General features: G+C 50.9%; 1 protein-coding gene across 2 annotated transcripts in view; it reads right to left on the bottom strand.

Annotated features, from left to right (window-relative positions):
- HTT (huntingtin) overlaps positions 1–16823 on the bottom strand; it is a 276760-nt gene that overhangs the window by 142051 nt on the left and 117886 nt on the right. For both annotated transcript variants that reach the window (XM_069744747.1, XM_069744746.1), the window contains 4 exons: positions 5151–5248; positions 4490–4629; positions 4241–4304; positions 3857–3957 (listed from right to left, as the gene is read on the bottom strand). In XM_069744747.1, coding sequence (XP_069600848.1) covers positions 3857–3957; positions 4241–4304; positions 4490–4629; positions 5151–5248 — 403 coding nt within the window. The remainder of the gene's footprint in view (positions 1–3856; positions 3958–4240; positions 4305–4489; positions 4630–5150; positions 5249–16823) is intronic.

Raw genomic sequence — 16823 nt, 5'->3', positions numbered from 1 at the left:
GCCAAAAAAAAAGGGTGCCTCTATATGTCCACAGAGTTCAGGTCTCCAGGTGGACAGGACAGGTTGTCTGACGTTAGGCCTGGATGCAGAAGAGGAAACATGGAGACGACACTCCGTGTGCTCGTCTGTTGATGGTGTGGGGAGATCGGTGCCCTTTAAAGGACCCGTCGCCCTTAAAAAACAGGCCAGGCATGGCATCCCACGTAGAGGCTTCTGTCCAGTGAATCGCTTATCCGAATTGAATGGCAAATGCTCTCGAAGGAGTTTAGTCTCTGAAGCTCTGGCAAGCTCAGGCAATATCCAATCCATATTCAGAGCCTTGTTGTCATCAAATCATTGGTGAGGGTGCAGGAAGCGAAAAACTTCTGTTTTCTAGACGCCTGCACGTTTCTAGAATACTTGCGGCCCCTGCTAGCCGACGGCTCCCATGTAGGATAGGGACCATCTCCAAACACAGAGGGTACACAGAGGGATTCAATCTCTTGGTCAGAGAACCATGGATTGGTCAGTGAAGAAGTCCACTAAAGGGAACTAGAGGATAAAGCTTGTGTCGGCGGCGGAGGGTTCCTCGGACTGATCAAGCGCCTTTAAGACCAGGGAATACTGGTCATGCACCTTTAAGACCAGGAAATACTGGTCATACGCCTTTAAGACCAGGGAATACTGGTCATGTGCCTTTAAGAACAGAGAATACTGGTCATGCGCCTTTAAGACCAGGGAATACAGGTCATGCGCCTTTAAGATCGGGGAATACTGGCCATGCGCCTTTAAGACCGGGGAATACTGGTCATGCGCCTTTAAGACCAGAGAATACTGGTCATGTGCCTTTAAGACCAGAGAATACTGGTCATGCGCCTTTAAGACCAGGGAATACTGGTCATGCGCCTTTAAGACCAGGGAATACTGGTCATGTGCCTTTAAGACTGGGAATACTGGCCATATGCCTTTAAGACCAGGTACTTCCTTACCCGGGTACTGATGTAGAGTCGATTTGCCCTTTTAATGAAAAAATACTGTCACCCCAGTGTGAGCTGGCCGGGTGGACCAAGATGGCCACCGGGAGCTGCAGAGTTGATAAAATCTCGCAGAGAGCGAGAAGCGCCAATTTGGGGGGCGGAGCCACAGACACGATGTTGAATAGGCCTAAGCCGGGGCCTAAATTTCTGTAGCCGGCGGACGTCACCAGTGGGTCATTCCAGGCAAGACTTCCAGGATGCGGCCTACAAATCGGCTGAAGCCAGGGACTAAATTTTTGCAGCCATCCAGAGCGTTACCTCAGAGAGGTGGGCCACAGGGAAGTGGCTGAGGCTGCCTGTCAGCATGTGGATATCCCACTGAAGATGGATCCACTCACCATTGATGCGCGTCCCGGCATGGAGCCGCTGCGGATGTGGGTTTCAGCGCTGTTCTGTGCTGCGTGGACGGTGCAGGGATAAGCCTCAATCCATCATCCGTTTGTTAGGGAGGTGGAGAGGAACCGTCCGCCTCCTTGTGCCATCCGCTTTCACAGTGGTGGACAGTGGGGGCTGCTCGGACGCCATAGAGAGGGGCCTCTGTACATCCACGGAGTTCAGTCCGGGTGGACAGGGCCAGTTGTCCGGCATTAGGCCTGGCTCCAGGAGAGGATACATGGAGGCGACACTCCATGTGGTCGCCTGCTGCTGGTGTGGGGAGATCGGGACCATGAAAGGAACCGTCGCCCCTGAAGTGAGCTCAGGCATGGCTTCCCACGTCGCAGGAGAGGGTACGGGGAGGTATACTCGCCGTGCTCGCCTGTTGATGGTTCGGGGGAGATCGGAACCTTGAAAGGAACCGTCGTCCCCTTCACTCCGTTAATTAAAAAATAAAAATTTACAGAAAAGTAAACAATAAAATAAAAACGTTGGGGTCTGAAACAGACCCATGTGCCTCCTACAGACACTAAGCAAGAACTGGTTAGCTGAGAGCCAGCAGGAGGGTGTATACTGCCGGGGAGGAGCTGAGAGCCAGCAGGAGGGTGTATACTGCCGGGGAGGAGCTGAGAGCCAGAAGGAGGGTGTATACTGCAGGGGAGGAGCTGAGAGCCAGCAGGAGGGTGTATACCGCAGGGGAGGAGCCGAGAGCCAGCAGGAGGGTGTATACTGCAGGGGAGGAGCTGAGAGCCAGCAGGAGGGTGTATACTGCAGGGGAGGAGCTGAGAGCCAGCAGGAGGGTGTGTACTGCAGAGGAGGAGCCGAGAGCCAGCAGGAGGGTGTATACTGCAGGGGAGGAGCTGAGAGCCAGCAGGAGGGTGTATACTGCAGGGGAGGAGCTGAGAGCCAGCAGGAGGGTGTATACTGCAGGGGAGGAGCCGGGAGCCAGCAGGAGGATGTATACTGCAGGGGAGGAGCCGAGAGCCAGCAGGAGGGTGTATACTGCAGGGGAGGAGCCGAGAGCCAGCAGGAGGGTGTATACTGCAGGGGAGGAGCTGAGAGCCAGCAGGAGGGTGTATACTGCAGGAGAGGAGCTGAGAGCCAGCAGGAGGGTGTATACTGCAGGGGAGGAGCCGAGAGCCAGCAGGAGGGCGTATACTGCAGGGGAGGAGCCGAGAGCCAGCAGGAGGGTGTATACTGCAGGCGAGGAGCCGAGAGCCAGCAGGAGGGCGTATACTGCAGGGGAGGAGCTAACTTTTTTTTTTTGTATCACTTAGTGTCAGCCTCCTATTGGCAGCAGCATACACCACGGTCTGTGTCCCCCAATGAGGCGAAGGAGAAAAGTAAATATATTTTCTTTATTTTATTATTGTCCCTACCTATGGGGGTGATAAAGGGGGGGGTTCATTTACTATTTTTTTTTTATTTTGATCACGGTGATAAAACCTATCACAGTGATCAAAATGTACATGGAACGAATCTGCCGGCCGGCAGATTCGGCGAGCGCACTGCGCCCGCCATTTTGGAAGATGGCGGCGCCCATGGAACAGACGGACAGACACTGGGAGGCTCGGTAAGTAGGAGAGGGGAAAGGGGGGGGATCGGAGCACGGGGAGGGGGGGGGGGATTCGGGGCACGGTGGGAGCGGACGGAGGGGAGCGGACCACAGAACGGAGGACTGGGGAGGAGATCGGTGGCGGTGGAGGAGGCAGATCAGGGTTTCCAGCCATGGCCGATGATATTGCAGCATCGGCCATGGCTGGATTGTAAGATTTCACCACTTTTCATAGGTGAAATATTACAAATTGCTCCGATTGGCTGTTGCACTTTCAACAGCCAATCAGAGCGATCATAGCCACAGGGGGGTGAAGCCACCCTCCCTGGGCTGAAGTACCACTCCCCCTGTCCCTGCAGATCGGGTGAAATTGGAGTTAACCCTTTCACCCGATCTGCAGGGACATGATCCCTCCATGACGCCACATAGGCGTCACAGGTCGGATTGGCACCGACTTTCATGACGCCTACGTGGCGTCACAGGTCGGGAAGGGGTTAAAGGGGCTGCCCAGGCTTGGGACTAAACTCTGCACTTAATCTATGTAACTGCAGACTTGTGAATCCTCATACTGTGCACAGTGCGCTCTGTCAGGATTCTCTGCTTGACGAGTGGATGATCTTGTGGCCACAAGTAAACAATATGTATACTTTCTGACACATCCAGACTAGACTTGTCTGGCCTTAGTCAATATACCTGTATTGGGGGAAGCCCTGAATGTCTATTTGGCATGTGACCTCAAGTATGGAAATTACATGCCTGCCCGCTTCCGGCATCGGAGAATCCTGGAAGGGCACAACCTGCACATTGAAAGACTGCAGACCTGAGCCCCAAGCCTGGACAGCCGCTTTATTACACAGTGTATAGGGGTCTTTAGGAAACAAAAGTCTCAACAATCCTATTTAGTACTTACCGAACTAATGAGGCGGCTGCTACATGTCTCACCCGAGCGTCTTCATCTCCAAGAAGGCTTATGACGACGCCATTCAATACCCGCTCCTGAAGATGCAGCAACTGCAATGTGAACAGAGGAGAGAGCATATCCGCTGATGAGATGAAAGATAATCTGTAACTTCTACAGCAGAAGCCGTCTGCACCGCACACACCAAGAACACACGCTCAGCTCTGCTCAATCACGTCTAGGCTTACAAACAAAAAAGGAAACTTACCAGAAGTTTACAAAATAAGTTTCCAGTAGCAGCATATTAGTTTCTGAATTTACCCACTGTCCTACTATTTTACACAATAATCATCCCTATTCACTCATCAAATATAATGAAACATTTGCTATATTTACCCCGGTATAAAAATGGGCACCTCTATGTAATCCTTCTGCTCGGCCTTCCAAGAAATTGATTAACCTGCAGAAAGAAAAGCTGAATAAATGTTGTTTGCCACGTAAAGGGGGTCAAAACTTATCACACATTGAAAGGCTCGCTGGGGTCACACCGTTGGGAACGCCAAGGTTCTCAAGTCCGCGGCCATAGAGTTTTCCACTTAAATGGAGCGATTGGGGGAGTAGGGTTGGCGATGATCTTTTTCTTACCGGAAATCAATTTCTGCAAGGGTCTCCAGCAGCTCCGTCCTCACAAGCCAATAGGAGCTGTTTTTAAGGGTGAGCAAATCTATCATCAGCTGCAAGCCGAGCTCGCTGAATGTACTGCAACATAAACTGGATATGCAATGCTGGAGGAAAAAAAAACAAAAAGGGAAATTATAAAAAGGCAAAGAAACTATGGCAGAGACAGACCCATTTATAAAGTGGGTGTGAATGCCCCAGAGAACGGCCTCCCAAATGGGTGTGCTGTATGACAGTTACTTTGCCACCGGGACCTCTCGCCCAGCTATGCCACGTACAGGACACTCTTGGACTGGGATCACCAATCGTCCAGGTCCAGCAGGATCTATAGCCATGGTCTTCCATGTCCTCCAATGAAACAATATAGAAATATTTTTTCTTCCTTAACCATTTACCCAGAGTGAGCAGGAAGGCAGAGATGGTAATAAATCATCTCTGCCTTCTCTATGTGGAGTCTGGCTGTGTCAGATATTCCTGTATTCGCACAGTCTCATGCAGTTGCTTTGTCTGCAGTGATTCTTAGAACATCACTGCAGAGTAATATGTGGATCTCCCAAATGTAGAATCTATGGGCGTTCTGGAAGTAGTTAAAAGACAGAATTCAATTTTAGATAAAATATCCACTCACCCTGACTGCAGCACAAGCCATCTTGCATGTAACGGATGATTCATCTTTAAGGGATTTTTGCAGTAAAGGAATGCAGTCTTCCACAGAAAAATTATTCCCTTAAAAAAAAAGGAAAAAATAAATTAATTGATGAAAATGAATGATGAATATTTTAGCAGTTAAACATTTCTCATTAATAGCATTGGAGGGCACAGCACTTTGGGTATACGCCCTGCCACAAAGGCTTGACAAAAGGCGGGAAAAAAATCCTCCCTGTGGACACCATTTAGGCCTGTCACCAGTCAGCCACTAGCTGCTGCCACAGCAGACTGCCTGTGTCCTCACAGATGTAAGAGGCCACGGAAAGGGTGGCCCTGTGGGAATCTGAAGAAATCGGAAATATCAGTATACATGAGATGTGAGAGCATAATCCCACGGTGTGTCAAGGGAGAGTATAATAATTCCCCCCTCATGTCCTGCTTTATTCCACCAGGATTATCCTTTCCTGTTTTACAGCTCTTAGGAAATCCCCCACCACGATGGTTACCTACGGCGACAAACGTTTGCCAAGTGGAAGCGGGGCTCTCTACCCAGTGCCGGCATCTCACTCCAGACCTTGAGCCCTCGGATCCCCGAAGAGGTCAGGTCTTTCTATCAGGCTTCGCCCAAGCGTCGTTTCCCTAGAGCAGATGCCAGCTAAGCTCATTCGTGAACGTTCGCTTATGCAATCAGCACCCTGTGACAGTTTGGGGAGTTTATCACACCTTCCCAAAGAAGTTCTCAGAGGAGATGTAGGATGGTGTCCCAAGTCTCGTCCTCAGCCTGTCTGAACCACAACAAATAAGACAGTTTTCCCCTTTGCCTAGTGCAAATCCCTGGGAGACTCATCTGACCGAGTATGAGCAGGATACTAAGCTGGCCTGAGCCCTGCAGGAATATGTTTAGGAAATAAGGGACACCACACATGTCAAGGACGAGTCCATCTCCCCTTACTAGGAAGCAGTTTCCAAACAATGACACTGCGAGCAACAGATCTCCTCTCCTCTTCAGGGATTTGCGATCCTCCAATCAAGATATGGAAACACCTGGAAAGGTGCACACCTTCATCTAAGAGGTATGAGACCCTCTTCCATTTCACTGAGAAACCTATTGTCAAATGGTCCATACCTCCTTCAATGGACCACCAGGGTAGCTCATTTCTCACGAGCCACTACCTTGCCCTTCTGTGATTCAGCATCTGCCCGTGTCCCGCTAGATGAGAAGATTGACTCACTTTCTACAGCAGTTTTTTCGGCAGAAGGCTCCATCCAACGTTCAGCTTTTGTGGCATCCTGGGTCATAAAACCCTATATGGCCTGAAATAAGCACATTAATCAGGATTTACCTTCTGGGTCCCTCAGGAGGATCTTGTTGATCCCATGCAGGGCTTCTCTTGTATCAACACCATTGCGGGAAACATTAATGCTTCACTTGTCCCACATTCTGGTCCGCTTAACGTTACAGGAGACTACATTAGGAAAATGTCAGCATGAATTTATCAATGATACTACTGGGCATTCTGCTCCATGACCATGTACCTTACACTGCAATAACAAGGTTGCCACTTTTTTGCTTTACTTTACCGGGTGAGGTGACAACAAATCCTCTCTCCAACTGAGATTGGATGGCTCATGTAGATAACAACGCCTGGGTCACGGAGGTGGCATTTCTAAGCAAAAAGATAGTCTTGAGCTTCCTGTTCCAACACAGGCTTTTACCTTTGTAGCTTTAGAAGGTTTGACCTTTCCTTCGAGCCAACAGCTACAAGGAGTCATTGTCTCAAGTCCTAACAACGGAACATTTTCCAGAGATACAGTACTTCCCTAGCATGTTCACAGTTACCAAAAACGATGGCTTGGTCAAACCACATCCTGGACTTCAATAGGCTCAACAGATTTATACAGGTACGAAGATGTCGCAGGTATGGACTCCCCTTGGTGTTTTCTCTCCCCTGAACTAGAAGTCCCCTCTCCAGTAATCATAAGAGATGCATACATTTGTATAACTATTGCCAAGCTTCACAAGCATTTTCTTTTTGTTCCCTTTGCAGTTTGCTACTAATTTAATTTGAAAGGGCAACAGCTGTAGGGTCTACAACAAGGTGCTCGCTCCCAGAGAGGTGGCAATCATTCCCTGATGTCATGGGGTTTTGAGCAAGATAGGCAAGTTATCCCTTACCTGGGGGAATTTTTGCTGAACGCCTCATTCGGTAACAAAAATCACCAGTCTCCAAATCTCCTTATACTTCTTCCGTGGTACTCTTCAGTTGGATATTCAACAGAAATCATGTCTCACATCTTTCCAGCTTCTTAAATTTTGGGGACATGGCTTTAAAAATCCAGGTGGTTTCTTTTCACCTCATCAGAAAATCTCCTCTTTTATTGAGCTGCATGTAATTGTGGATGGCGTCCTCGTATTCCATCCATTTTTTGTTTAAGGGTTTTTGGGATCGATGGTTTCCGCCGTGTGCCATTTTTTCTTCCAGAAGTGGCCAATGCCTCCCTGATCAATGAGCACATCGTCCTATGTTCCTTTTTGCTCATCTCCAGCTCATGCCCATCAGAAGTTCCTCTCATCGACTAGATCTGGTTAGGTCCATTTAGGCCTTTCTCTTCCTATTCTCTTTCTGAGTTCCCTAACAAGCCACGCTATGCCCCGTCAGCCTACAAGACTACCATTTCCATATGGATCTTGCCTGTGAGGGAAGTTTACAAGGACAAATCTCTGCTCTTCGGATAACTGCTCAGTCCACAAGAGCGATCAAAGCCTCCTGGGCAGTCAGCCATCAGGTGTTGATGTTCCAAGCCTGCAAGGTAGCCAACTGGGTCTCCGTTCACATCTTTCTTCAGGTCCAATAAGCTACCTTCTATGGATTTTGCAGATGACAGTTTGGGGCCTCTTTTGCTGGCCGAAGTCTGTTAGTCATGCTCACTAGTGATGAGCGAATAGAGGGATTTTTGGCTCTTACCGTAAAATCTCTTTCTTGGAGCCTTCATTGTGGGACACAGGTAACCATGGGTGTATGCTGCTGTCGCTAGGAGGCTGACACTATGCAAATAAAGAAAAATAACTCCTCCCCGGCAGTATACACCCTCCGACAGGCACCAGGCAACTCAGTTGGTGCAAAAGCAGTAGTAGGAACAAGTATAAACAACTCAACCTATGTATCAACCCACAACAACGGCACGTTGGCCAATACGGTACAACATAAAGGGAGGGTGCAGTGTCCCCCAATGAAGGCTCCAAGAAAGATTTTACGATACGAACCAAAAATCCCTCTTTCTTTCTCGCTTCATTGGGGGACACAGGTAACCATGGGACATCCAAAAGCAGTCCCCAGGGCACGATAATAAGAATAGAGAACTAGGTCGGCCGGTGCAAAACCGCCGCCTGCATTATTATCCTATCAAGGCCTGCATCTGCAGAAGCCTGAGTGTGCACCTTGTAGAATTTCACAAAGGTGTGGATGGACGACCAAGTTGCGGCTTTGCAAACCTGTGAGGCCATAGCTTGGTGACGAACTGCCCAAGAAGCTCACACAGCCCGGGTAGAGTGAGCCGTCACCCCCGGGGAAGGCTGTTTGTTTTGAACACGGTATGCCTTCAGGACCGCCGAACGGATCCACCGAGCAATTGTGGACTTAGAGGCGGGGAGCCCCTTCTGACGACCTTCCGAGACGACAAACAGAGGGTTGGACTGACGAAAAGGAGCAGTTCTGGCAAGGTAGACTCGGGTAGACCTGACCACATCCAAATTGTGGAGAGATTTCTCCAACGGATGAACTGGGGAAGGGCACAAAGAAGGAAGGACGAAGTCTTCATTGATGTGAAAAGCCGAAACCACCTTTGGCAGAAAAGAAGGGACAGGCCGAAGGACAACTTTGTCCTGATGAAGGACCAGAAAGGGAGAACGACAGGACAACGTCGCCAACTCGGAAACTCTCCTGATCGAGGTGACGACGACCAAAAAAGCTACTTTCCAGGAAAGAAGCGAAAAAGAGATGTCCCGAATCGGTTCAAAAGTCGAACACTGGAGGGTGCCGAGCACAATGTTGAGGTCCCAAGGAGCGACCGGAGGATGGTAAGGAGGTGCAACATGAGCAACCCCCTGAAGGAAGGTTCTCATCTGGGGGAGAGAAGCAAGGTCTCTTTGAAAGAGAATTGACAAGGCAGAAACCTGACCCTTCAACGTGCTCAGGGAGAGGTTTGAATCTAGACCCGACTTTAGAAATCTGAGAAGCGAAGGACGGAAAAAAACCATAGGGGATAGACCGTTGACGTCACACCATAGGAAAAAGGCCTTCCAACATCTATGGTAGATAGGGGAAGATGCAGGTTTCATAGCTCTTATCATGGTTTGTATGACACGTTGAGAAAAACCTGCGTCCTTCAGGATCGCGGCCTCAATGGCCATACCACTAAATTCAGAGACCGAGAACTTGGGTGGAAGAGGGGACCCTGCGGTAGAAGATCCGGACGGTCTGGGAGCCTCCAAGGTACGTTCGATAACATGTTCACTAGCTCCGCATACCAGGCCCTGCGAGGCAAATCTGGAGCTACTAAGAGAACGGGAACCCCCTCTGACTTTATCTTCTTTACGACCCCTTGAAGTAAGGGAAGAGGCGGGAACAGGTGGCATCTGAAACTGGGCCCATGAGATCACGAGAGCGTCGCAGCCGACGGCCCCCGGATCCCGGGATCTGGATACGTACTGGGGAACCTTGTGGTTTGCTCGGGAGGCCATTAGGTCGACGTCCAGCACGCCCCACCTTTGGCAAATCTGGTCGAAGAAAGAGGAGAGGAGAGCCGACTCACCTGACATGAGCCACTGACGGCTGAGAAAGTCGGCTTCCTGATTGTCCACCCCTGGGATGTGGACAGCTCTGAAAGAATAAGAAATGCGGATCTGGTGTTAGATCCAGGTCCGCCTCCTACAGACACGAAGCAAAAACGAAGTTGCCTGGTACCTGTCGGAGGGTGTACACTGCCGGGGAGGAGTTATTTTTCTTTAATTGCATAGTGTCAGCCTCCTAGCGACAGCAGCATACACCCATGGTTACCTGTGTCCCCAATGAAGTGAGAAAGAAATACTCGTTACTCGAGATTTCTCGAGCATGCTCGGGGGTCCTCCCGAGTATATTTTTAGTGCTCGGAGATTTAGTTTTTCTTGCCGCAGCTGAATGATTTACATCTGTTAGCCAGGATAAGTTCATGTGGGGGTTGCCTGGTTGCTAGGGAATCCCCACATTTAACTATGCTGGCTAACAGATGTAAATCATTCAGCTGCGGCAAGAAAAACAATCTCCGAGCACTAAACAATACTCGGAAAACCCAGAGCATGCTTGAGAAATCTCGATTAACGAGTATATCCGCTCATCACTAATGGTCACCTGTTTTATTTTATCCTATACATTGGAACTGGTGTGTGATGTCCCACAGTCTTTTGTCCTCAACGCAATTAATGAGAAAATTTGCTTTTTATATCTTCTCATTGAAGACTTTGGGGGACACAGCTCCCACTCCCATCCCATTCCTGATATTCCTACCCGATGATAACTTCTTGTTGCCTGTGACCTATATGTTGTTCCCCGGATTCAGGTCATGTTAGTTCGCAGTTGCTTTTAGTTTTGAGTTTTTCTTTTTCGGGTTCTCTCCCACTACTTTTGGCACTAAACTGAGCTGTCTCATGTCTGAGAAGAGGGTATAGAGGATCAGGCAGTTAAACACTTTTTTCCTTCACCTAGTGTTGACAATCCTTTGTCCCTCAATGTTTTCAATGAGAAAGGATCTTTACGTTAAGTACAAAAAACAGGATTTTCGGTTGCTTACCGTAAAATCTGTTTCTTGGAGCCTCCATTGGGGGACACAGGAACCATGGCTGTATGCTGCTGCCACTAGGAGGATGAAACTATGCAAATAAAAAAGTTAGCTCCTCCTCTGCAGTGTACACCCCACCGACTGGCATTATACCCTTCAGTTAGTGAGAAAGCAGTAGGAGATGAAAAGGTTGAAAACCATAACCACAAACTTGAGAACTGTAAACGTGAGAACAGTCATAGAACATAAAACAACAGAAACTGAGAAACATTGGCAGGGTGCTGTGTCCCCCAATGGAGGCTCCAAGATTTTACGGTAAGCAACCACAAATCCTGTTTTCTTTATCGCCTCTCATTGGGGGACACAGGAACCATGGGAGGTCCCAAAGCAGTCCCAAGGGCGGGAAAACCAGACTTCCATCAGGTCAGACGACTCACCACTGCTACCTGCAAGATCCTTCTGCCCAGGCTGGCGTCCGTCGAAGCATAGGTATGGACCTTGTAAAATTTGGCGAACGTGTGGATGGAAGACCAGGTTGCCGCTTTGCAAAGCTGTAGGGCAGAAGCCCTGTGGTACACCGCCCAGGAGGCGCCGACTGCCCAGGTAGAGTGAGCCTTGATCCCAGGAGAGGGCACTCTGTTCTTGACCCGGTAAGCCTCCAGAATTGACGTTCTGATCCAGCGAGCAATAGTCGCCTTAGAAGCCGGTTGGCCTCCGCGCAAGCCATCAGGAATGAAGAAAGGAGAATCCGTCTTCTGGAAAGTGGACGTTCTATCCAGGTAGATCCTCACTGCCCTGACGAGGTCCAGCTTGTTCAATGATCGCTCCAGAGGATGAGTTGGAGCTGGACAAAAGGAAGCTAGAACGATGTCCTCGTTGAGGTGGAAGGTGGAAACCACCTTAGGAAGAAAAGAAGGTGGAAGCCTGAGGACCACCTTGTCCTGGTGGATGACCAAGAACGGAGGACGGCAAGACAGCGCCGCCAACTCGGAAACGCGGCGGATAGAAGAGATGGCCACAAGAAAGGCCAACTTCCAAGATAGAATTGACAGGGAGACCTCCCTGAGAGGCTCAAATGGGGAAACCCTCAGAACGTCCAGTACCAGTTTAAATCCCATGAATCCAAAGGGGCCCTGTACGGAGGGACAGCGTGGGCTACTCCTTGAAGGAAGGTCTTAACCTGTGGTCGGGAAGCTAAAGTCTTCTGAAAAAGGATGGAAAGCACAGAGACCTGGCCCTTCAAGGAACTAAGAGCTAGGCACGAATCCAGTCCTGCCTGAAGGAAGGCCAAAATGGAAGGCAGGGAAAAGGACATAGATGAAACGTGGTTGGACTTGCACCAACGGAAGTAAGCCTTCCAGGTACGATAGTAGATCCAGGAAGACGAAGGCTTCCGAGCCTGAATCATGGTGTGAATCACCCGGTCCCGAAAGGCCGGACGCTCTTAGAACTACGGTCTCAACAGCCACACCGTTAGACTGAGCGACCGAGAATTCGGGTGGCAGATCGGACCCAGAGACCGTAAATCGGGCCTGTCTGGAAGCCGCCAGGGAGCGTCCACGAGAAGATTGACGAGCTTCGCGAATCAAGCTCTCCTGGGCCAATCAGAATGACCGGCACCCCTTCCGCTTTGAACTTTTTCAACAGTTTGGGAAGTAATAGAAGGGGTGGGAACAGGTAGGGCAGCACGAACTGTGACCAAGGAAAGGCCAGAGCGTCGACGCCCACTGCAAGAGGATCGCGAAACCTGGAGATGAACTGCGGAACCTTCCTGTTAATTCGAGACCCGTGAGATTCACGTCCGGAGTCCCCCATCGAAGACAAATCTGATGGAAGACCTCCGGATGCAAGGACCATTCCCCTGCCGCGAGGCCCTCGCGGCTGAAAAAGTCGGCGGCCCAATTGTCCACGCCGGGGATATGCACCGCGGATATCACTGGAACCGTTGCCTCTGCCCAGAGGAGGATCTTGGATACCTAGGCCAAGGAGCTCCGAGTCCCCCCTTGATGGTTGAAATATGCCACCGACGTGGCATTGTCCGTCTGGATTCGGATTGGAAGGCCCCTGAGAATCCTTTCCCAGTGACGAAGGCACAGAAAAATGGCCCGGATCTCGAGGACATTGGTCGGCAAAGTTGACTCCTGCGCCGACCAGCGGCCCTGTACAGTCAGGTGGCGAAACACGGCACCCCAGCCGAGCAGGCTGGCATCCGTCGTCACCACTTGCCAGTGAACTGGAAGGAAGGATCTGCCCTGGGAGACGAGAGGTGACGTGAGCCACCAGTTGAGAGACCGTTTGACCCGGGAAGAGAGTCGGATCGGGCGGTCCAGGGAAAAGACAGACCTGTTCCACTGAGACAGCATGGCTTGCTGAAGAGGTCGCGAGTGAAATTGGGCGAAGGGAATCGCTTCCAATGTTGCTACCATCCTCCCCAAAAACTTCATGGCCGATCGGAAGGAGGGAGACCGGGGGCCCTGGAGCACACGTATGTCCCGACAAAGGATGGATCTCTTGTCTTCGGGAAGAAAGACCTTGGTCTGACGAGTGTCGAAGAGCATGCCCAGAAAGATGATGTGCTGAGAAGGAATAAGGCAGGACTTCTTCCGGTTGACCAGCCACCCGAAACAGGCTAGGGTGTCGAGAACGATGGACAGGCTTTCGTGGGACTGAGAAAAGGACGGAGCCTTGATGAGGATGTCGTCGAGGTATGGAAACAGAACCAGGCCTCTGACCCTCAAGATGGCCATCAGCGCCGCCATGATCTTCGTGAAAACTCTTGGGGTGGTTGCAAAACCGAACGGCAGGACGACGAACTGAAAATGTTCCTGAAGCACTGCAAAGCGCAGGTATCGGTGATGTCCCGGGAATATCGGAACATGGAGGTAGGCGTCCTGATTATCTATGGAACACAGAAATTCCTGAGCCTCCATGGAAGCAATTATTGAACGAAGAGATTCCATCCTGAAGTGCTTCAGACGAACTCTCTTGTTCAGCAATTTGAGATCCAGAATGGCCTGATGTCTTTTTTCGGTACCACAGAAAGGTTTCAATAGAAACCTAGGAACCGTTCTTTTTCTGGGACGGGAACAATTACCCTGGCTTTGAGGAGAGAAGTGATGGCTGCGAAGAAACCCAGAACTAGAGCGGGATCTCTTGGAGGTCGGGATTCGAAAAAACGATCCCGGGTTCGTGAAACGAACTCTATCTTGTATCCCGAGGATACAACTTCCCTGACCCATGCGTCCTCTACTGAGAAGATCCAGACATCCCTGAAGAAGAGGAGACGGCCGCCCAGCCTGGGAGGTGGGCTGTCGACTAGCCGAGAGTCATGCCGAGGTGGTTCTTCCAGTCCTGGACATGGAGGATCTACCTTGGGAGTAGCGAGGACCCCAAGAAGGAGTGGGCCTAAAGGACACCGTCTTCTTCTCTTGACGTGCCTGTGGCCTCTGTTGCTGCTGGCAGGAGTTTGATGCCGCGAAGCGACGAAAAGGCCGAAAGGACCGAAATTGACATCTAGAAGGAGAGCGACGAGGCTTGGCCTGGGGAAGAAGGAAACTTGTGCCCCCTGTAGCGTCCTTAATGATTTGGTCCAGCTTAGAACCAAAGAGACGAGACTCCTGAAAAGGCAGGCTGGTAAGGGACTTTTTAGAAGACAAATCCGCCTGCCAGGCCTTAAGCCAAACGGTCCGGCGGATGGCAATCGCGTTGCTGGACGCCTGAGCCGCACAAGACGCGGCGTCCAGGGAGGCGGAGACCAGATATTCACCTGTGTGAGAAATCTGGTTGGCAAGTTCTGCCAGCTGTCCGGATGGAACCCCGTCCAGAATGCCCTGACGGAACTGTTTGGCCCATTTGGATATGGATTTTGAAACCCAAGTGGAAGCAAAGGCCGGGCAAAGACTAGCTGAGGCCGCTTCAAAGGCTGACTTCGCGAAAGATTCTATGACTCCATCGTTAGAATCCTGCAGAGATGCTCCGCCGGACAGTGGGAGGACCATGTTGGTGCAGAGTCTGGAAACTGGAGGATCCACCGAAGGAGAAGTAATCCAATTAGCAGTGAGCTCCAGAGAAAAGGGATATAAAACGCCAAGTCGCTTTCCTCTCTGAAAGAGTCTGGTTGGGTTCTCTCTTTCTCTGGTCATAATCTCCTCGAATTCAAGTTGAGGAGCGAAAAACTTGGAAGGTGGTTTAGCCCGTCTAAAGGTACCTTCACACTGGCCAACTTAACAACAATATCGCTAGCGATCCGTGACGTTGCAGCGTCCTGGCTAGCGATATCGTTGTGTTTGACACGCAGCAGCGATCTGGATCCTGCTGTGACATCGTTGGTCGGAGAAGAAAGTCCAGAACTTTATTTCGTCGCTGGATCTCCCGCAGACATCGCTGAATCGGCGTGTGTGACGCCGATTCAGCGATGTCTTCACTGGTAACCAGGGTAAACATCGGGTTACTAAGCGCAGGGCCGCGCTTAGTAACCCAATGTTTACCCTGGTTACCAGCGTAAACGTAAAAAAACCCAAACACTACATACTTACATTCCCGTGTCTGTCCTCCGGCGCTCTGCATCTCTGCACTAGCGCCGGCCGGCCATAAAGCAGAGCACAGCGGTGACGTCACCGATGTGCTTTCCGGCCGGCGCTTACACCGTGCAGACAAGCAGAGCGCCGGAGGACAGACACTGGAATGTAAGTATGTTGTGTTTGTTCTTTTTTACGTTTACGCTGGTAACCAGGGTAAACATTGGGTTACTAAGCGTGGCCCTGCGCTTAGTAACCCGATGTTTACCCTGGTTACCAGGGGACTTCGCATAGTTGGTCGCTGGAGAGCTGTCTGTGTGACAGCTCTCCAGCGACCACACAGCGACGCTGCAGCGATCGGGATCGTTGTCTAGATCGCTACAGCGTCGCTAAATGTGACGGTACCTTAAACGAAACCGCCTGATCTGCGGGTTCCGTAGAGGACTCCTTGATGCCACAGGTTAGATTTATCGCTCCAATGAGATTCTGAACCATATCCCTCATGGTAGCGATTTGGTTCGAATCCAGCTCCGAAACATCCTCCGAAGGCACATCAGAGAACGCCTTGCCTGACTCAGGGGAGGAGGATCGGGAGGACGCCAACCGCAGAGGAGGACCGAGTGGCGAGATGGAGCGAGAAGAGGACTCAGACCGGTGTTCCTGTCTGGACCTTTTGCAGCCTATAATGGAGGGCTCGGACGGAGGCTCCTGCGACCCGCTGGCTACTGCGGGGGTCTGCAGAGGTAATCGGTCCAGCACAGACACCAGAGTTTGAGGCACCCTTGTTAGATCGGCCACCGATTGTGACAGAGAGGAAGCCCAGCCTGGGATGGGGGTATCACTCTCGGGCGGACCGGCCGGTGGGAACAATCGGGTTGCTGCAGGCCTGACAGAGCGGAGAGGACTGACCTGAGGGAAGTTTGCTGTTACAGGACGAACATGCAAAGTACTTGACTAAGGCAGAAGAGGAAGAAGTAGGAGGACGAGAGCGGCCCCCTTTAGAGTTAGACATATTGAAGAGGTCCCTGAAGAAAATGCCAGCGGGTTAAGGGACAGTGGGGCAGAGGGGGGTGTTAGTCTGCAGTGCAGAGCTACTCACGGCAGACGAGAAAATGGGATACCAGGTTGCTGGAGGAAGATGTCAAGCTTGCGGTGGATCTCCGGAGAAAAAGTGGAGCTCCTGCCCTGCGGCCTCTGGTGCTGCAATCCGCGCAGATGGTGTGCTGTGCCCCCAGAAATGAGCGCTCTGCGGAGTTCTTTGCGAAAATGCGGGGCACGTGTGGAATCTCCTGCCCTGTGAGTCAAGCAGCGGCGTGGAGGAA

This window comes from Ranitomeya imitator, chromosome 1 (genome assembly GCF_032444005.1).
Source record: "Ranitomeya imitator isolate aRanImi1 chromosome 1, aRanImi1.pri, whole genome shotgun sequence".
Classification (NCBI taxonomy): domain Eukaryota; kingdom Metazoa; phylum Chordata; class Amphibia; order Anura; family Dendrobatidae; genus Ranitomeya; species Ranitomeya imitator.
This window is presented reverse-complemented; position numbering and strand designations above follow the sequence as displayed.